At 34.0% G+C, this 21,779-nt stretch overlaps 1 protein-coding gene across 4 annotated transcripts; it reads right to left on the bottom strand.

The window, feature by feature from the left end:
- Positions 1–10,840: 10,840 nt before the first annotated feature.
- Positions 10,841–19,343, bottom strand: LOC141646958 (uncharacterized). Of its 4 annotated transcripts, none has more exons than XM_074454972.1 (10): positions 19,135–19,343; positions 17,651–18,974; positions 17,451–17,550; positions 16,985–17,336; positions 16,680–16,764; positions 15,107–15,163; positions 14,624–14,683; positions 14,302–14,520; positions 12,522–13,895; positions 10,841–11,572 (listed from the first exon to the last, which is right to left on the bottom strand). In XM_074454972.1, the coding sequence occupies exons 2-10, from the start codon at positions 18,881–18,883 to the stop codon at positions 11,177–11,179; spliced, it is 3,876 nt and encodes a 1,291-aa protein (XP_074311073.1). In that variant the 5' UTR covers positions 18,884–18,974; positions 19,135–19,343; the 3' UTR covers positions 10,841–11,176. The 4 variants fall into 4 exon arrangements, with proteins under 4 accessions (XP_074311073.1, XP_074311070.1, XP_074311071.1 ...); XM_074454969.1 differs by having other exon boundaries at positions 10,841–11,575; positions 12,522–13,925; positions 19,135–19,318; XM_074454970.1 differs by having other exon boundaries at positions 12,522–13,925; positions 19,135–19,318.
- Positions 19,344–21,779: the final 2,436 nt, after the last annotated feature.

Here is a 21,779-nt window from a genome sequence, read left to right as displayed (position 1 = left end):
GATGTGAATTTGCAAGGATTTAGTTTGGGTCGGGTCAGGTTAGGTCAGGTCGGGTTATTTCGAGCTTGGTTATCATCCAGTTTGGCCTTAGGTGAGTATAAGGAGTTGTTCATTCATGTGTGGTTGGGTGATTTGGTGTCTGATCATTTCGGTTGAGTCGATTTTGTCGTATATTTAGTTATTTACTAGAGTAGCTAGAACGGTTCTGTTTAAGTGCAAGTCAGGTCATGTTGGGTTATTTTGAGCTGGGTTATTATTAGGTTTGGCCTTTTTTTAGTACCGGGAGCGGTTCGTGTGTGGTCGGGTTATTCGAAGCATGATCATTCTGATTGGGTTGATTTTGTCATGTATTTACTAGAGTGGATGGATCGGTTCCGTTTTAAGTGTTGGTTTGGTTCAAGTCATGAGTTTAGTGAGGACTAAGGAACATTTTTTTTCGTGAATATAATGGTTGAAGGTTGGTTGAGTGAAAATGTTTGATATAATGTGGTTTATTATTTTAGGTTGATGTCTGGAGAATTTAATATTAGAATGTGGATTTTGAGTTAGTTAAGTTAGGAGTTAGGACAACGGATATTCAATTGTATATGGAAAAATTAGTTTCAAAATAACAAAAAAATGTACAGTGTTTGGTTAGATATATCAAATTAGGATTTAATTGTTATATTTATAAAATTGTACTTCGTATGATATTAGTGATATTGTGTTTGTTTTGATTGTAGGTTAAGTTTATGATATTTAAGTTACAAATGTGCTCATCATGACATAGTTTATAGATATGAATTATTATTGTTGCTAATGTTGTTGTTAATAGATGTTATTAGCTTATCAATCAATCAATACTATATATTAATTCCAGAAACCAAGGGACTTCAATGTAATTAAAGAAAGTTATACAAATTAATTATACTATATAGTTTTAAATCAATAGCACCGTGTGATGGACCCGATTAAGGGATCTCAATGTAAATATTATATAATTTGGGTTAAAATTAAAATATATAGAAGCTTAGTAATTTTCCTAAACATTTGTAAGAAACTAAAACATGGCCATTTTCCTTAAAATAAAATAATTAATTAAGATGGTCAATTTCCTTAAAATAAAATAATTAATTAAGATGGTCAATTGTAAGAAGATTAAAAGAAAGAAGATGCTTGGTAATTTTCCTAAATATTTATAGAAGATTAGAAGATGGTCAATTTTCTTAAAATTAAATTATTAATTAGTATAAACATGCACACTTATGGTATTAATTATTATCATCATAAAATTATATATTAAATTTAAAAACTATGCAATTTTATTAAACTTTATTGTTTATTAGATGTATAGAGATGTTAATTATTTAACATACAAAAATATAATAAGTAGGTTATAAATAATTCAAGTTAGATTCCATAATACTCCGTATATAATATTGCATAATTCTTTCGATTTGATTTAATGCATATATGTAATATATTTATATAAATATATAATCCTCTTAAAATTGCATGCCTAAGTAGTAAATTTACTGAGTAAAGAAAAGAATTGTAGTAACATTGGATATATATGATAGTAATCACTCATTTGAATAATAAAAGTAACAATATTATCAGCGAGATTAGTGAAAGTGGTAGAAACAACGGGAGTAATGAAATAATCAGTATTAATGCGATAATAGGGAAAGTAACAATAATTACGGCGGGAGTAGTGAAATTATCAATATTAATGCGGCAGTAGTGACAGTAACAATAATTACGGCGGGAATAGTGAAAGTAACAATGATTACGGGCAAGTAGTGAAATGTTATTACTATTGTTTCATTAATAAGAGTAAAATATTAATAGCGGGAGTATTGAATTTGTCTCAAAATTTATTTCATCGTAAATTTATGCGTCGTTATGCAACTTTAAGAAATTTTATTTAATGAAAAAAAAATTAATAGTAAGTAGAGATAGCCCGGGCGAAGCCGGGCACCAATACTAGTTATCAATAAATTGATAGCAAGTGATCTTAGATATAAAATAATATTATTAAAAAATTTATAAATAATAATTAATTTAAGCAATTTAATTTACACATTTATGAGATTTTAGCTCTGAAATTATGTCAAAATGTAGGGTGTGTGAGACATTCACTTTCAAAAGGAGATACAACAACAACAACAACAACAACAACATCATCAGAGCCTTAATCCCAAAATGATTTGGGGTCGGCTGACACTTTCAAAAGGAGATACGGTAATAAAAATATCGATATTAATATTTGATAGGGATATGATAGATGTCACGGTGTGATAGAGTGATTATTCATTGATGTATGTAATTTTTATATAAAAAAAGGTAAAAAAAATGCAAAAGTTAAAAATTTAATTTAATTGAAAATGGTTAGTAGATTTCATGTTAAAAACATAATCAAGTGACGTGGTTGTGGCCTCCTGAGTTTGATGACATGGAACACCGATTTATAAGGCCTTGTAATGATCATGGTTAGGCTAATTAGCGTTATAAAATCATATTTGACATTTATAATTTATAAATATAAAAGTTATTTCGATTATATTTAAACATCTTATATATTTTTAAAAAGCTACAACTTTAATTTAACATAAAAACGTTTTGAGATATCTTTAAAATTTAGTGAAACCACCCATCAGTTGTGAGAAAAAAAAATATTTCAACCATAATAATTTTAATTTGAGTTCATCATTAACACCAAATCGAACATGCATACATTAGTCTTACCATTAATATGTATGCATGATAATGTAAAGCTACAATGTATGGACCATTTTATAGATGAAATGTCATTGTTCAAAAATAAAAACTAATAATAATAATAATAATAATAATAATAATAATTATCATAATAATTATAATTTCATTTAATTTCACTATGCAAGCTAGTAAGCTAGGTTGGTCATGATCTAGCAAAGAAAACAACTTTGCTAGGACATTTATTTTCAACATAATATATTATTTTATATATTATAATAATTAGAGTTTTTATTTTGGTTTAATTTAGTGGTCCAAATTTCTGAAATAAAATTGAATGTTCCTTTGTTCCATCTATTATCTATATGATGTGCTCTCTTCGGAAAACCAACCTCTCTGTTTAACTTTGTCCTTTCTTTTCTTTGCCTCATTCATTGCTACACATTGCATCAATGTGCTTCCTTCCCTTTACATGTTTCCACTTTCTATCTTTAACTTCATGCATGAGGGTAAAACCGTCAATTAATAATATGGATTCACGGATTATGTGCCCCGTCAGGCGTCAGTGACGGAGCTAGGATTTGTAGTAAGGAACCGACAAAATTCTTAGGTGGTGAACGAGTACTGATGTAAAGTAAACTAAAAAAATCGGTGAATTGATCGAATCTGTTAAGTCATGTCGTATTGAGTTGCTTGGGTTGTGGTCCTAGACTCCTAGGGCGAGTCATGACTAATTAGCCCTAATATTCCCATTACAAACAAAGAACAATTATCTATGAGATTAGACTAAACCAAATGATATACGCAAAAAAACAAAAAACAAAAAACAAATAAAGGACAATTAATTACATGCACCATAATGATGTTAGTTGAAACTTAAAAGTATATCATCTTCAGTCATTCAGATATATACGTCTTTGTCATTACACATTTACCAGTAAGTGGATTATACATCTGATTTAGTACATCAGATGGTATAGTTTTTGAGCATTAAGATAAAATTTTTGAGTTTTAATCTAAAAATTTTGAGTTTTATTATAAAGTTTTTGAGTTTATTTACTTAAACTTTAATCTCAAAAAGTTACATTATAACTCAAAAAAATTAAATATAAGCTCAAAAAAACTTGATTTTTGACATCATAAAACTAAAATGTAATTTATAAACTCTATAGTACTCGAAAAAAATACACAAAAACTCAAAAAGTCATTAAGTATGATGTACTACATCTGATGTACAATCCTTTTTCTCCACATTTACATGCATTAGTGATTAACAAGATCAAATTAAAAGTCATCACACAAAATATTCAATCATTGAAAATATTATTTTATCCCTCTCAATTATTTTCTTTATCTTTTTATTTTATTTTATGAGAAGTATTTTAGTTACAAATTAATAAATGATTGTAACGAACGAAGGCCCAACCCATGCCACTTCACTTGTAGATTATTGATTAAGGTATACAAACATGCAATCTTTTTTATGTCAACAACTAATACATTTAACTTCTTTTCATGCAAAGATAAATCAGAATTTCAAAAATACTATCGCGTAAGTAACGACATACTCCAGTAACGTAAAAGATGACCACAAGTTTATTATAAATGGTTACTTTTTATCAATAAAATGCTGACATTTACCTCATCATAACTTACTACCGTCACAAACGGGAATGTGCGAATACAGAAATGTTGGAAGTAATATACTCCGTATAAGTTATAACCATCACGAGGTTAAGATATATACAAGGTGGACATGGAGTTGATAGTTGATACGTACATGGTATCATGATGACAAGAGCAAAGGAAGGCAGTCGGTGGCACATGTATTACAATTGATACGTACTTTGGATGTCTAAAACAATCCTACATACACCTCTTCATCTTGAGAATGACTTCACATGCATCCTCCATTCCACTTGTTTTTATAGGATCTCTATTAATAATAGACAAATTAATTTTGCTTTATAGGCCAACCTACTATATTGAGGATCAAAGTGACATATTGAAAAAAACATGATTAAATTGTTTTGGTTCAGATTAATTCGAGTTAGCTTACGAAATACTATCATGATTTTTTGGTATAGACCATGCATTGATTCGAGCTAGGTAGGATCACCGGAGCGATAAAACTACTCTCTCGTGAGTTTTAACTTTTAGCATTGTTGCATCCCCAGAGGTCAACTACGAGACATCTGATTCTTACCAATTGATCTAAGTGCTCATGAATAAAAACAACGGAGCATCATAGTTTTTTTTGGTTACAAAAAGCGGGATTACCCCATAAACGATAACAGAACAACAAAGTAAAAAACTAGAAAGCATAAAAAGGAACGATCTTAGGCCACAAAACACCTCTAATGTCCTGTTGCATCAGCCGAAAGAGATGGTTTGGGGCATCTCCTTGTTCCCAAATGACAAGCTGTTGGGTTAGCCACCTCCGGTTCGCGAACCAATCATGATTCATGACACACGTTCGCCTCCTTATAGATACGATGGACTTTGACCTTTCATTGATAGTCATTAAGAAAACATTTGCAAATTGAAACTAGATGGGCATGGGCAAATGGAACGCTATCATCCGATAAAAGCAACAAAAACATCACCGAATTCAATAATGGACGAAACTACCCATGAACAACTCAACTGCTAACCCCTCCTTTAACTCTACCATTGAATCTTAAAAAGGAAAGAAACTTTTACCATTTCCTCTAATGTTTTAACTTGTCAATAACAATACATGAGATTTCATGCATTGGTGTAACACCAATTAGCAATAAAAGCATCACCTACAAGAATTAAAAACATGTACCATAAATCATCTTTCCATGCGGATGAACAACTTGAAACATTAATTAATGCTAACATTCTCCTTGGCTTTAAATCAAAGTTATCAAACTATAGGCCATTTATTTTAATTTAATACTCCACTAAATTTAATGTTCATGCAATACACATCACTTAACATACATGTTGTTACAACAAAATTATTTCATTTGTCTATAATAATCAAGTGAATTAATTGACACATGAAATAACCAAATACCATATTCACTTCAACCTTATGACCTCAAACAATTGCTTACACAATTCACAAATTAATTCGAACCTCAATCTTTCTAATGTGTAGCCTAGCAGCACACATTAAAGAATACCTAAATAAAAAAGAGTTTCGATAAAGAAAGAGTTAGAGGAATATATATGTCATGATGAGAAATATAAGTCTTAACTCATTAGTATCATTGTAGATGTGGTACTCATGAGATATGATACTCATGACCTTGGTTCGAACCCCATCAGTATCAAATTGCTCTTGTGACTCCGTTTATAAAAGGAAAAAAAAACTCATTTATACCATATTTGGTGACAGAGTTTTCTGACTCATTTGTCGAAACTAGTGATAAAATTAAACTCATTAGTCACTACCCATAATACACCAATTATGTTTTTATCATTCTTAATTAATTAGGGCTTTCTCTCCTAAAAAAATAGGTATAATGTTAAATACAGTGTGGGGGATAAATAGATGATCTGAAATTAGAACATACTATTTACCATCTACACAACCTCATTAATACCGAATTGGCGAATTGTAAAACAACAAATCGGGCATAAAAACCTAACAAAAGGGGTCATCTTTAAATGATCTATTTACACAATAACGTTGCTCCTACGTATTTTTTATAGCTTGCTTTTCTACTACTATAAATTGAGGGCCAAGGCTCAAGAAATAATTTAAAGCTACTTTAGAAAATGAACCATTAGTCTCGTGCACTATGTATACTAGTAGTTGCATGGCTAAACAATAATTTATTTGTACACACTAGTTACACTAGACCATTTGAAATAGTTGTAAATTCATTAACTCTTAATAAGTTGAAGTAGGTGATGGGAAAATGATATGGAGTTTAATTCATAGATCATGGGTTTGCTTCACCAAAAGTGGTACATTTATTGGCAAAGCTAATTCACTTTGATAGGAACTAGGATCCGACTTATTTCTTTGGAGAAAATAAAAGGTTTATTAACGAATTAACAGTTCAGAATAAATTAGGTCATCAAAAGAGAGTGATCTAAGAGAAAATTAGATTTACTTATCTAAGATTAAATCTAGCTAACTCGCTTTGATGGAAAGTAGGGTCCGTCCATTTCTTTGGAGGAAATAGAGGGTTCATTATCGAGTCAACGGTCCAGAATAGATTTGGTAATCAGAAGATTGATATGAGAGAACATTAGGTTTGCGTACCTAAGAAAGATTAAATCTAAACTAAGCTAGTTAACTCACTTTGATGGAAACTAGGATCCACTTTATTTATTTGGTGTAAACTGAGGGCCCATTGTCGAATTAACGATTCAGAATAAATTAAATAATCATTAGAGTGCTTTGAGGGAAAATTATGTTTACCTAAGATTAAATCCAAGTTATTAGTTTGGTAATGAAAAGAGGAAGTGAAAAAATTCATGATGGCCGTGGTGGTACCATGGACAATTTGGTGATGGATTATGTTAAGTTTTGGTCTAGATTCTCTTCATTTCTTTAGGTGAAATATAGTTCTCTAAAGCGAAAAGTAGATTTATCTAAGATTAAATCCAGGTTATTAATTAAGTAATGAAGCAAGAAAATGAAGAGAGAAAAATTAAGAGAGTTATAATTTCTTTAGCACAATAGCCATTTAAATTACTTTGGCTTGTGAGCTATGTTACTCAGACTCGTTTATAAGTATCTGACATGAGTGTGTGTCCAAGCGTTGAACTCGACCATTTTTATGAAAAATATGCATATTTTTGCTTAAAAGGAGGTGTCGAAGTGTCATACCTATGTTCGAGTGTCGAGTATCGGACACGGTACATGGATGAATTAGAAGAGTCGGAGTAAACATAGTTTGTGAGATAAAATAAGTTAAATCACAAACCCTCAAATTACATTGAGCTAAATTATTGTTAAATTGTTAATTTCATTTGAATTACTTTGGTTTTGATTAATACTTTTTAGTCCTTTTTTCTGTGAAAATATTTCAAATAAAGACGATTATTGACCGAGACGGAGGGGTATTATCCAATTTTATAACCAAATAGAGTTTTAGAGGCTTTCATAATCGGTTGGAGACTTGTTTTGAAAATATGAGACAATATTATGTGAGGATGACATAAGCATTTTGTCTATATCACTTGTGAAACTTTTTCCTTTTTTCCTCAAACGTGGTTGAATGGTGGAAATTATCGGCCATTTTGCATACTTTTTCTGTTTAGTCCAACAGGACCAAGAGGAATTTCAACCTTTGAATTTTTACTTGTGTTAGTCACTTGGTCCCACTAAACTTATTCTAAGGTCAAAGGGAGAATTTTCATACAACTTTGTTCATGACTTTATATATGCTATTATATTAGACGATTATGAGTGATAACGAGACAAGACAGGTTATGAGTAATTTTAATTTGACTCGGTTAAAGTTCGGCTCGAGTTTAGGTTTTGTTTGAGGACTTAAAGAGTTAAGTCGAGTTAACGTTGATTTGGTTCGAAAAACGCGCGAGTAGATCTTGTATGATTAGATGTTACCTTGCTTTTATTTTTTATAAATAGTTTATCACGAATATATAGTTGTATCATCATTTCAAATGTTCTCATTGATTTACCAAATATTTATAGATATAATTTTCAAATTCGACGTATTACTAATCTATAACATAACGTTCTTTCCTGGGCGTTAACTGAGTACTTACTTTTAATATGATTTACTATATTTTTTAGATATATGTTGGAATTGCATAGAAAATTCTACATCACGTGAATTTGATAAACAACTAATAACTCATGAAATAATAACATGTTTGGCCTAATTTGTCAAAAATGGGTTTCTATTTCTTAAGCTTAATGTTTTAAAAGTAGTTTTAAAAAGCTAGAAGCGCCAAATTGGTGCTTTCATTTTTATGAGCAAAAAGATGTTTTTTGAGAATTTACTTTCAACCTTTAAATAATGATGTTTTGGCAAAAAAATGTTTTTAAGTCCGAAAACACTTTGAAAAGCTAGGTTAAACACACTAAATCTCTAGGATTTCAAATTTCACTCAAGTTAGATTAGTAATCCAACACTAATTCTAAATGTCATTTCAATTCTTATATTACTCTAGATGTCAACCAACTCAATTGATAAAGTCATAAAATATGATATTCATGACTTTAGTTCGAACCGCCGTCACCATTAAAATCACTCTTTACCTCCCTTTAAACCAAAATAATAATTCTATTTTCACTTTCCATCATTTAGTTATGAGTTTTTTGTCAAAAACTACCTTACATTTAGGGATCTTTGTAAAATAATTACCTTACTTTATTTTTTTTTGTCAATTGCTACCTTTTGTATTTTTGATTTGTATTTTTGCTACCTATTCTAACTTTACGGCCAAAAAAAGTCAATACTCAGGCATTGACTTAAGTTCACACGTGAGAGCTTATGTTTATGTTCTTGTTTTCTTTATATCCCTCCTTCCCCTCCTCTTTTACCTCCTATTTCCCCTCTTTTTTTACTTTCCTTTTTCTCCCTCCTATTTCATTTCCCTTCTTCTCTTCAAGATAGAAAAGCTTTTGAGGAGAATTTGTGAAGACTTGAATCCAAGTACAATGACACTTATAAAGACTTGGATATTGAAAAAGGAGATGAAGAACTACAAATTACTTATTGTTAAAAGTAGGGTTTTTCTTAAAAATTAGTACATGTCAAATGCTAAAAGTAAACTCGAGTAGCTGAGAGCATGGATGATGATGATGATGATCAGGACAAATGCAAGGACTTCATGAATGATTAATAAAGGTTTATACTTGTTTTGTTGAGAGAGATGTAAGATGAGGGAAGTGTAAAAGTTACAGCAGGCGGTAAAAGAGTGAAAGTGAAAAGGACTTGTTTAGGGTTAAAAGGTAAAAACGTAAAACAAACACATAAGCTCTCGCGTGTGGAGTAAGTCAATGCCTGAAATTTGACTTTTTTGGCCGGAAAGTTAGAATAGGTACTAAAAATACAAATCAAAAATATAAAAGGTAGCATTTGACAAAAAAAATAAAGTAAGGTAGTTATTTTACAAAGACCCCTAAATATAAGGTAATTTTTTTTTCAAAAAACTCTTTAGTTATTAAAAAACTTCCCCCAAGTTCATCTTGACTTACTATTATTGTTTGTTGATGAAATAAACAAAGGCAAGTAACACTCAAATATGCCTAAAGAACCAACTATGGCAAACCAAAATAGGACCAAAAAGAGAGAGATGGGGAACACAATCAATGTTTAAACTGTTGTATGTCATATGCTTGCATGTGCTAATCGTACTAATGCTTGATTAAACTAAGATTAGTGATAAGGGAAGAAACATCCCTAAAACATAATTATGCCTATTTTTGCCTTTTCATAATAGAAGAAAATGATTGTACCGACCTTTTTGTTCTTGTGCTCTCTAAAGTTATGTCTTTGTTTCACATGAAACAGTTAGTGCTAATCATGTAATAATCGCCTCTAAAGCAATGGCGGATTTAAGGGGTTAGCAGGCCGCTCGCCCCCACTAACCTAAGGAAAAATTCGTAAGTTTTAGGTAACATTTCTGAAGTTTTGTCAAGTTTACATTATGTAATTACTTGTTTGTTCCGGTTGAAATTTTTCGCCCCCACTTACTGCAAATTCTGACTCCGCCACAACTCTAAAGTGATGCCTTTCTTCCACATGAAACAATTAAGTGTTAATCATGTAATAATCGTAGGGTTGTTTTTGCGCAATTGAAGTAGTAAAACGACATTACACTTTGAAGAACAGTAACTAAGAATTGTTTAGCATTGGGTTGATTGGTTATAACTTACTTATACTCCCTCCGCACAATTGTTTTCACCCCATTTCTCAAATATATGTGAGAAGTATTTTATTAAAATGAGGTGAAAACGGTTATGCGGAGGGAGTAAGAATTAAGTACAATGTTACAAAAGCGACTTCGTAAACCTTTGGGCTTCAAGATAGTTGGCATGAAGTAAGTTATCGATTTGTCATCAAATTTAGTTACTCGAAATGACCGTTGTGTATTCACAGCCAAACTGTTATTAAAATAAAATAAAAAAATAAAAAAATAAAAAAACGTAAATCAGAATGTGATGAGAGCAACTTGAGCGTTTATACGACAATTTATGCAATTTACTCAAAATTGACACTAAAAGAAATGATACCAAAGGTTATGTACAATTACATCTTCAACAACATTACCTCTTAGCCGCCTCAAAAGATCCCCGTCTATGGTGGAGTAAAGCGGCCTGCCATACAAAATCGAATAAAAAAAGAAAAAGGAAAAATCGATCTACACTTGGAATGGACCTTTCTAAAGACATTAAACACAGGCAGGTTGAGGAAGATGAGAGCCCAAATGCCAAGTCATATATGTAGACTTGCCATTAAACTGTAAATTCAATAGCCAACCGAAAAAGCAGCTATCGACATGGCTGGCCTGGCCATCAAACTTTGGCATCCTTCGCTGTACAACTGTCCTTTACATCTGGAGCTTTCACTAATTGTTTTCTATGTTTCCTATGTTTCCTCGATGAACTGCGTGAGGGATCTAACCTAGAAGACTCGCCTTTTTGTACAGCTGATGAAATTTTCGGGTTAATTATCAGTCTCCTAGAGTATCTTTTAGAATGTGACTTTCTTGGTAGGACTCCGTTGGAAGTTTCAGTGATCTTTGCACTTGCTTGTTCTGCGTGATTAGAATCACCTGAGTTCAAGCTTAGCCAACAACTGGTTGGAGTTCTCCTTTTTCTGGGAGCACGACTAGCTTTGGAGACGTCACATGTGCCCGGTTTAGAACATTGCTCATTGATCTCTGTCGCCGGCGTAGTATTTTCTTGCTCCTGCTATACCAAAGAGAAAAATGTTATTGTTCCGGAAAAAAAAAAAGGAGACAAAGTAATGCTAACACAAAAAAAATAAAGCACCATTGAAATTGCATGCATCAAGGTTCCATAGATAGCAAAAATAAGCCATGAGGTTGTCCGACATTTTTCTCCGGTTATAATAGGTATTTTACTGAACCGCGAGAGGCAAAAGGGAGTGCAAATCACTACAGTGCAAAGTAACATATTTGAAATACCAAACAAAAAAACTTCAGAGGATAGGAAATACAACCAAGGCTGGAAATGATCGGCATCCCAACAGAATGTCTGTGATCCAGGTTTTCTCTCAATTCAGAAGAAAAGCAGACGGAACAAAAGTGATTCAAAGAAAAGTGATCATAAGATAGGCACACAAGGATTGTTGGAACGATAAAAAAGAAGGCCTCTACAGAGGAGAATCATTATCCACTTGTATGTCCCTAAGTACTTCTGATTCGGAGATGTCATGAACCAAAGCATGGGTGATTTTGTTTACTAGTGTTCTTTTCTTTAACCTAGTTGTAAAATTAAAAATAAAATAAATCATTAGCATGCATAGCAACCAACCACATTTCCAATTTTCAAACAGCGGCTCTTACAAACAACTCTATGCATGTATCAAAGCCATTGATAAGCCGTAAATACATGACAGAAAAAGAAACTAGACCTTGAACTTGACCTCAACTTATGGTAAAAACTCATGTCAATTGCTTAAAATAAAACAACAATACTGTTACCCTGTGCCTCAATGGCAGGGGTAGCATGTATGCAGCCTAATCCATGCGTTTTTTAAACACAGGCAGTTTCCATAAAAGCCTAAATGAGAGCAGACTAGAAACAACACCACAACCATAACTAAAATGTAAAAAACGATTTATAGGAAACCTCAAAGATACATGAAATAATGCCACAAGTTCTTTTTAATTACCTCAAGTCTTGTGTTCACAATAGGCTCCGCAGCTGATCCTTCTTCTCCATCAGAATCAGTCATTTCTTCACACTCAAACTCAACGTCATCCAATTCTTCATCAGAATCACTCAACTCTTCTTGTTCCATCACTATTTCTAAGGGGGGTTGGTATCCGACATTGTCATTGATACATGAATTAGACTCATGACCCAGCTTATCTGTCCGTGCAGCAGAATTATCGGGACTAGCTATCCCTTTTGCAACTTCAACAGAGTTTCCGACACTAACAGATGGAACCATAGGATTCATTTCAGCGCCTTCATGACTTGAAGCTTTCCTCTTTCTTGAAGTACTCAAGTGGATGCCCAAGTCTAAATCAGTCGCATCGATGTTGGAAGTGTTTGGTTTACTAGGAGCAGCCAACTGAGCTGCATCTGTTCCAGCACGATAACCGATTTCTTCGAATGAATCTCTAGACAGCTCCAGATCAGTCGTCAATGGAGATCTAGTTGAATCAGAACCAAACGATTTAGGATCGACGTCACTTGTTCTTTGTAGGAAGGGATGAAAATCAAGACTGGAAGAAGTGGAAGCCATTTCCTTTGAACTAGAAGATTTTAAACCAGTAGCAGAGACAGGTAAAGGAGGATCTTGACGAGCATGCCCATTCAATTGATTTTGAAAAGCTGGAAAAAAACTAAATGTGGGAATCCTGCTAGGATTGTTGACTGAGAAGCTTGGTACATGGCTCTCTTCGAGGCTTCTATACAATAGAGGATGCATTTGGGGATCCAACTCGGCGCCTTTATCTTCTATACGATTTTTATTATTCAGAGATTCACACTTTTGAGAAGACACACTAGCAGAATTAGGATTTAATACCCTGGTTTTGTCATGCACAACCTCGGTGGAACTAACAAGCTGGGAACTTCTGAGAGAAGCCTGTGATATAACACGGACTGCTGGTGGAAGTTTCACAGGAGGTAATTCCGGTGCTAATTTTACTACATTTGTAATACCAGGTTTTTGAGCATTCTGTGAATGCAAGAACGATTCACAACCAAAGGCTCTGGAAGTTGCTCTCGTCGGAGGATACCCAGAACCTGCGTAAGCTTGGAAGGATTTGTGTATCACAGGATGGGAATTTTCTGAACCAACTGAGAAATCTTGTGCATGGTCTCTTATAGAGGGGGTTTCTTTGTTTCCGTGATTTGGCACTTCCTGCGATCCACAGAATCTAGTAGGAACTAAATTTCCAGGCAAACATCTAGAGTTAAGATTTGATGCAAATACTTTGGGTGCATTCAGTCCAGCAGTAAATGGTCTCCAGTCTGCCAAGAATGCCTCATGAACATATGCTTCCTTGTCCGTGCCATCCTCTCCATTTTCACACTGAGGACCACAAAGTTCCATTTGATTATCCTTCATAAAGTCAAACACAATAAGTCCAAACCACAATGAAACAAAACTCAACTTGTGACTTTTGCGCAATCTCATTCATTTAGAAAATGTGAATCTTAATCAAGAATGACATTGCTCCTTCACCAATTATTAAGAATCTTGTTCATTACAAAACAAATTATTGGTTCCTGAGACTACACAACTGAGGTTTTCCACAGCTTTCAATTGATCAAACAGAAATTCCGACAGTTATTTGTGGAGTTGAGTGTTAGAGTGAGTTAAACTATGGGTCAATATGACCACTTGCCTCAACATCACAGCCACTAAGAAATCATGTGTCTAACTGCAACAAGTGTGAACATGAATGCATGCTTGAGTGAATGAGCATAATGTTTACCTCCTCTGATACAGTGTGAGAGTTATCCATAGCTGAAGTCTTCCTTCTCCGTCTATTTGCTTCATAAACTCGATGTTTTTCCTTCCTACTCGACGGCGTCTTGTACGATTTCTGAGTCCCAATTGCAATACGCCACTGCCGGGGAAGTAGGTTGGGATCCCTATATGGGACAACAGCTCTCCAAACTGAAGTCCAGTCCAGTCTAAACGTCTTCAATGCCTTTTTTTTTATGAATGAAGTAACACAGCACAACGCACAATTATTTTTGATAAATAGATTCACAGATCAGAACTCAGAGGTGAGCAAGAAACCATGTAATTACCTCTTCAATAAGAGCTTTCTCATCGGCTGTGAGTGGAGATGTTTTCAACTTTCTTACAGTCTGAAGTACAGAAATAGACATTACAGCCTTTGAGAAACAAAAGAATGTACCAAACAAGAACAAAATACTTGGAGAGCAATGTTCATATACTGAAATTCTATAGCTCTTAATAACTGTTGCATCTATGATCCACTAATAGCACACTTGCATCTTCATTAATTTTTCAGTGCTAACATGTGTAATGCGGAAGGGGATACTGGGGATATACTGCTACATGACCTAATATCACTACTAGCACTTGAAAAATTTCCAAGACAACAGACATCTACAACATGACCTAATAACGAGTGTCTCAAACCATGCATAGACAATCCCACGTTATCTAACAGATAGACTATTTAATTTACTTCACTGCAATTATTAAGGAACGAAAAATCAAAGACGGAGAAGCGCAATTTTCCTTGCCGAAAAGTTAATGGGTACCTTTATTGGATTGTCAGGTGCTTTAGATGAGCAGCGGTTTTTTACTCGTACAAAAATCTGCAAGAAATAAAAAGAAGGCTTAATACATACGGTAAATAATGTATGCTAAAGTAAACCAAGAGAAAAACAAGAAGTCAGTGTATACAAAACCATCACCCCCAACACCTCAAAATAGCAGGGGGTTGGGATGTATGTCGCCTTTAGCTTGTGTTGAATAGAGAAAGATTTTCTCTTACCGAAAAGAAAAATGCATTGACCAACTGCCACATCAAAATATTAGAAATACAGACTACTTATATCTATTAAAAATGAATCCCGTAACACTCCTATATCAAAAAGAAAAGCAATAAACACATTGGAAGTTTGGAACAAACAGTCACATCTGAATTCTGAATAGACAAAACCTTCTCTAGAAATATAGAATAAGCCCAATCAAAACGTAGTTATTGTTCATTAGATACAGATACAAAGATTTCAGACGACTAGTTCAGAGTTTTGTTACTCCGATATTTCACTTAGTTGCCGTATTCCGTATCCGATACGTATTTTGTCAGATACGATACGACACTTTGATACTTCATTTTAGACCAAAATATTGAAAACTTCGCACAAAATAGCCGTATCAGATACTCCGATACGTATTTTGCCGGATACGAGTAGACGAGTCTGAGTAACATAGGTTCAGAGAAAACTAGAAACCACAAACATTCCACATCAACTAGATTACAATTTCAAGCAGTAGTAACTAATACCTTCACTTAAATGCATTTTCTGTGAACTAAGATTTCAGAAAGCACCGGAGAAACAAAAAAATTGGTTCACAGAAAATTCAAAGTGAATCTAGAAGAAATCTGGGGGGGGGGGAGGGTGTTCTTAGCTCCCAACTTTCCTTAGATAATCTAGAAGAATTCTTTTTAAAAAAATGAAACAAAAACAATCTTAGATAATGAACTATAAGCCGTCTTTCATTTCAGGAACATGAACCAAATGTATCTTTCACAAATATGATGTATAGATGAAAAGGCTCGTCAACAAAATAACACAGAAGAGATGATGAGCAAAAAACAGATCATACGATAATATACACAAAGTTTGGGTTTCCATCCAGACAACACCTCCTCCAATTTGCTGTTTTTCAAATCATTCTGCCGAGACATAAATGTTGCGACTTGTCTGATTTGCTGATCGACTACGACTACGATTACAGTAGAAACTTATTCAGAATTTTATCCAACAAAGCAGTTCGTACTATCTAGAGTTGAAAACAGATGGTCGAGACATAAGATGAAGACACCACGAAGAAATACACCAGATCATAAATGGGTAATTTTTTTTTATTTTTTGTCTTAAAAGAGAACAAACACGTGAAGCACAAATAATCCCAGAAAAAACAATTCTCATTTACATCTCTAGAATGTGAATCAAATTTAGCATGTCAAACCTTGTGCGCATGCTACAAGATCTCAGCAACTTCACAACTTATGAACGACTAATGATTTAAAGCATAAGACAGAGAGTGCAGAATCCAACATTGGACCTATAACAACCAACTAAGTAGACAGCAATTTAATACCTGATGCTCTGTTTTGCAAGGCAAAAAACGTTGTTGGATGGCTTTCCAATGATTATTGTATTCCATCATCCCCATTGAAAGCAACCTGTTTGTTGAATTAAAAAGAAAAAAAAACTATTCTTAGTGGCTTGAAAAAAGATAAAGCAGCAGTAAAATCACCAAGCAAAAAACTGAACGATTAGTACCGACGATCTACACTAGCATTTAAAACAAAATTATACCCCTAAAAGTTTAGATTACTCTAAATGGTAACTTAGTGAGTAAATCAAAGAATGCTAAGCTTTTAATTAAAAGGCCTGACTTACACATCTTCAGAATCTGTGAAAAGCACACGATTGGCAACAGATGATGGGGGTGGTTTGTGAGGAAATAATTCAGAATTGAAAAGGGGATAAAAGGGTTGGGCAAGTTTGGCAATTTGCTCAGGGACCAAGGCAACAGACTGCTTTTTTGTGTTCTCCACAAGTGTAGCAGCCAGTGTCTTCTTTGGCACCTTGTCATTTGATATTACAGCAGACCGATTAGGAGATGGATCATCTCCTATAGTAGCATTGCAATCTATTTCTGGAGAAGAACAGGCAGGATGAGGGAAGAGAGGTTGCTTTTCCAATAAGTAATTAGTAGTTTCCACACAGCGCTTTTGATGCTCTCGTACAGCTGAGTACACGATGGCAAAAGGAAGACAATGTCATAGACCCGAGGATTGTCAAAATATCACCAAACCAAGCCTCAAATAAGCCTTCACATTTAATGAGTCATTCCACGACATACCATTTGAAACATCGTCTATATATTTTCCAGCTAACTTAAGTGGCTCAACATCCAACACTGAGAGCACAGGGCCACCTATGGATGGCAGCCATCTACATCCCTGAACAAGCAAATAAATAAGCACCACGCACTATGCAATAATTATGTCGACAAATAAAGATTTTCATATCCTTAAAGAAAGTGGGAGCCACAAACTTTACCTGATCATCAGTCCCATCAGATGCAACAGTAGAGTAAGGAACATAATGTTGAGTTTGAGCAGATACAGAGTTGACATGTGGCGGAGCAAAGCAAGAATCCGGGTACTCGACGTTTCTCCAAGTTAGTACTAGATCACGTTTGTGAAGCAGCTCAGCCAAGAGGCCTTTAACTTGATTTGCAATATGCTGACGGGATGGGTCAAGAGCACAGAGTGAATATACTTGGATGAGAAGCTGCACATGTTCATAAACTAGGCAATAAAGTTGGCCAATCTGATGATCCACAAACCCATTCAATGGCAAACATTGGGTACTCGAGCTGTTTGTTGCAAATGTAGTACCTAGACAGGGAACAGAAGCATTAGGTGCCCTAAACATGACAGGAACTAGTGGGCGTAAAGGCCTTTCTTCCACCTTCAGACCCTTTTTCTTACTAGGGGACGTGGTTTTTTGTCGTCTATTTTGCCTAGTCTGAGGACGCAGGCTAGTCCTCTCAATGTCTTCAGCATTAAGAGAAGTGATCACACAATCATCGACATCACTCTCGAGTGCCTCTTCAATTTCAATCTCAAAATCAGCATCATTATCTTCATCATCTTCATCATCATCATCATTACCTTCCACATTACCTTGATCATCCCCATCACCTCCCTTCAAAACCGCTGTAAGAAACTTCCTATACTCTTCTTCTTCATCAACATTTTGGAAATCATCCTCATCATCTGTTTCTTGCAAAAAGGTCTCCAACTCATCAAGCGTAAAACTTGCTAGAGAATAACGAGCTCTAGTTCGCTTACAAATCGCATCCTCATCATCAAAATCAACCTTGGATTTACCCCTAGTATCTCCCAAATCCAACAACGCCTCAGAATCATCCGCAACCACATTAGCTCCACTAGTCGACACTTTATCTACCCCGTGAACCGTCCCACTTTCTTTTTCACCTTCATTAGAAACTCCTACTCGTTCATCTACCATACCTCCAACATGATCACTTACACCCACAGGACTCCTCACTACGTCTTCACTACGACTACTAACAACGTCGACATCTAACCCTTCCACTTCGGAGCTCAAGCTTGACGAAGCTTCCTCGGAAGGACTACCTTTCATAAAAAAGGGATTAAAATCGACATCCTCATCCTCCTCAGATTCATCTTCACCAGTTTCTATTACATTTAAATCAGCATTATCTTTATCTTCCTCTGATTGCACATCCGATTCCATGGCCATAATTTACGAAACCGAAACAAAACTATAACATCGAGAAAGCTCTATCCAATGGCGTAAACAATCTCAATCTCAAAATTTCCAATAAATAAACCTGATTCATTGAACATTCTATGCTATTAACAATAATTAACAGCAGAAAACAGTAACTACTTAAAAAAAAATTAAAATTTTAATATTTTGAGCACAAATTATGATAATGATTGCGAAAATAATCTGAATTAACGAGGAATTGATCGAAATTAGGAAATTACCTGCGGAGTGACGAATTCTAGGGTTTTAATTAGGAATGGCAATTGTTTAAACTTTAATTGAAGATGAAATTAGGGTTACGGAAGATAGGAAGGAAAGGGAAAAATTATGATTTCGGAATTGGGCGAGATGGTGGTAAAGTTAGAAGCTTTGTGATGCGGTAAAAATGTGAAACTGACGGTGAACAAGTAAAATTTAGAATTTTCTTGTTAAATGAAGGAGCCGCAGCGGTGTAACCATAAGTAAATACGTGTACGTGATAGCATGCAAACGGGGAAAGTAGCAAATTGTCCCTAAATGTTTGGGGCTATATGCAATTTGCACCCAAACGTTTTTAAATTTGCAATTTAGTCCCAAATATTTGAGACTATGTGCAAATCAACCCAATTTTAACATTCCGGCATTTTTATACGTACTACCACCCAATTTCGTCAATTTTACATCTACTCCCACCCACCCCACCACCATCAAACAAACACAATCCTTCCCATGTCCAATCCTAACCCTCCTCTTCGAGTCTAACAACGACCATAACGTTCCCTTTGTCACTAAAAAAGCTGTCAAAGTTCAATGAGGTCAGTGGCGGACCTAGAGCTTTATGAATGGGAGTGCACAATTGAAAAAAAAAAATCGAAAAATATAGCAAAATGATTAAAGTCCATCATGGTCATTATATAGTAAACATGATGCTGAAAAAACTTACAAATTCTATAGACTTAAAAGTCATCCGTCGAGGGAAAAAATCATTGTCTTTTGAACTGCTGAGGTTTTATTATTAATGCAAAAAAAATGTATTTTTCTCTATGTTGATTTTGACCACTGTAAGTTGAGATTTTACGTGTGCCTTTTTCGGTGGATTAAAAAAAACTCAAAGTTATTATGCTTTTCGATTAATTAAAAGGAAAAGTAATATATTTGTACATAACTGAGATTTCAAATTGATAAATTATAATAATAAAATCTTAAATATGGCTCAATTCACAAATTACATTTTCGTATCTTAGGATCTATGAATCTAAAATTGAGGTTGACAATTAATCAAAATTCACAAAGCAAAATCACAAATATAAAACAAAGAATCAAAACAAAAGTAGAAAAATATTCATAAAACAAACCAATCAAAGAGAATTTGAAACTAAGAATCTAAATTTTAAAAATTAGGAAGATGGAATTTAGAAATTAGAGTTTGAAATTTGAGCAATTTACACCAAATTGGAAAAGGGCTCTAGGAGGGATTGAACCCGCGCGCAGCTTCAAGAGTGAATGCTCCTAGCCTTCCCACTGGACCACTTAGTTTATCTGATTCTTATTGCGCGGAAATTGTATTCATAATTGATTTTCCTGTCTTTTCGAAATAAAAAAAAAATCACCCAACCAAGGGTGCGCACGTGGGGTGCTGTGCGCACCCCTGGGTCCGCCACTAAATGAGGTGGTTTTCTCCTTGGATAAATCCTAATTTAGATAAGTCAGGACTAAAATACATGAATATAATTTATGTGCAGGTGGCAACTCGATAACTACTCAAAAAGAACTTCTATGTTATAAAATGGCACCCAGAAAGTGTTATGTTTACTACTTGACGATGTATTTTCCTTTGGCAAACGGTAAAGTTGTTACACGTTCCATCTGTGTTAAAAAGGGATACGATGGGACATGGGGTAGAGGATGGTGTTTGACGGTGGTGGGAAGATGGTAGTATAGATAAAATTGCCGGAAAATTAAATTTGGGCTGATTTGCACATAATCTTAAGCGTTTGGGGCTAAACTGCACATTTGATAACATTTGGGGCCAAAATGCACATAACCCCAAACGTTTTTGGGGCAATTTGCTACTTTCCCCGCATGGAAACTACGCACACAAAATTAGTTACATTTTTTTTTCTCTATATAGTGAGTAGTGTGACTAGTGACCCATGGGATCGTTGTTATGAGGGTTCCTACCTCAATTTTTTGTGATTTTCATTTAAACTTTAACCACTAAATTTTACCTTCGTGAAAAACGTGACTGAAAGGATCTGAAACACTTCAAACATGACCACCAAATGTCATTTATCAATGGAGAAGGATAAATGAAATTAACGCGTCATTCATTTAGTTTTAAGAATAATTAAAAGTAAACCTAAAATAAAATATATTTACCCCTTCTAAACATAAAAATACAAACGAATATAACTAGGTAACCTCTTCCATTGTATGTTTGTTTTAAACTGTTCCACATCATTTGAAAAAACCCTATAAAATGAGTTTGAATGATAACTAGTATAGATTCCGCGTGAATGCGCGATTTTTTAGATACGAATATTAAAGAAAATCGAAGTAACAATTATAAAACCTGATATTTAACTCAATTTGATATTTAATTGTAAAATTTATTATTATTAATGTTTTGTACTAATCGGTGGAAAATGGAAAGTTCGGTATAATTGAGTTGTAAATATAATATAATGAAAGTTCAATTACAGATATGATATAAAGAAAGTCCTATTATAGCCAAATTCATTTAGGCAGGAAAATTTGAAGATTTATTATTCTTTTAGTATAAGGGGATAGATACCTGTGTCAGACTCATACGGGTTATTGTAAAAAAATACTCTTTTAATAACCATTTTTTTCTATTAATATTGTTATGTTTGAATCCATTTGACAT

This window comes from Silene latifolia, chromosome 3, assembly GCF_048544455.1.
Source record: "Silene latifolia isolate original U9 population chromosome 3, ASM4854445v1, whole genome shotgun sequence".
NCBI lineage: Eukaryota > Viridiplantae > Streptophyta > Magnoliopsida > Caryophyllales > Caryophyllaceae > Silene > Silene latifolia.
The sequence above is the reverse complement of the archived record's forward strand: the minus strand, read 5'-3'. Positions and strand labels throughout refer to the sequence as shown.

Excerpts from the sequence above, each read along its gene's own strand:
- LOC141646958 (XM_074454969.1), bottom strand. The coding sequence starts at position 18,883 with ATGGCCATGGAATCGGATGTGCAATCAGAGGAAGATAAAGATAATGCT. Across the intron at positions 17,551-17,650 it reads CTGATGGGACTGATGATCAG|GGATGTAGATGGCTGCCATC; the intron begins GTAAAGTTTGTG and ends TTGCTTGTTCAG. Across the intron at positions 11,576-12,521 it reads TTGTGAACACAAGACTTGAG|CAGGAGCAAGAAAATACTAC; the intron begins GTAATTAAAAAG and ends TCTTTGGTATAG.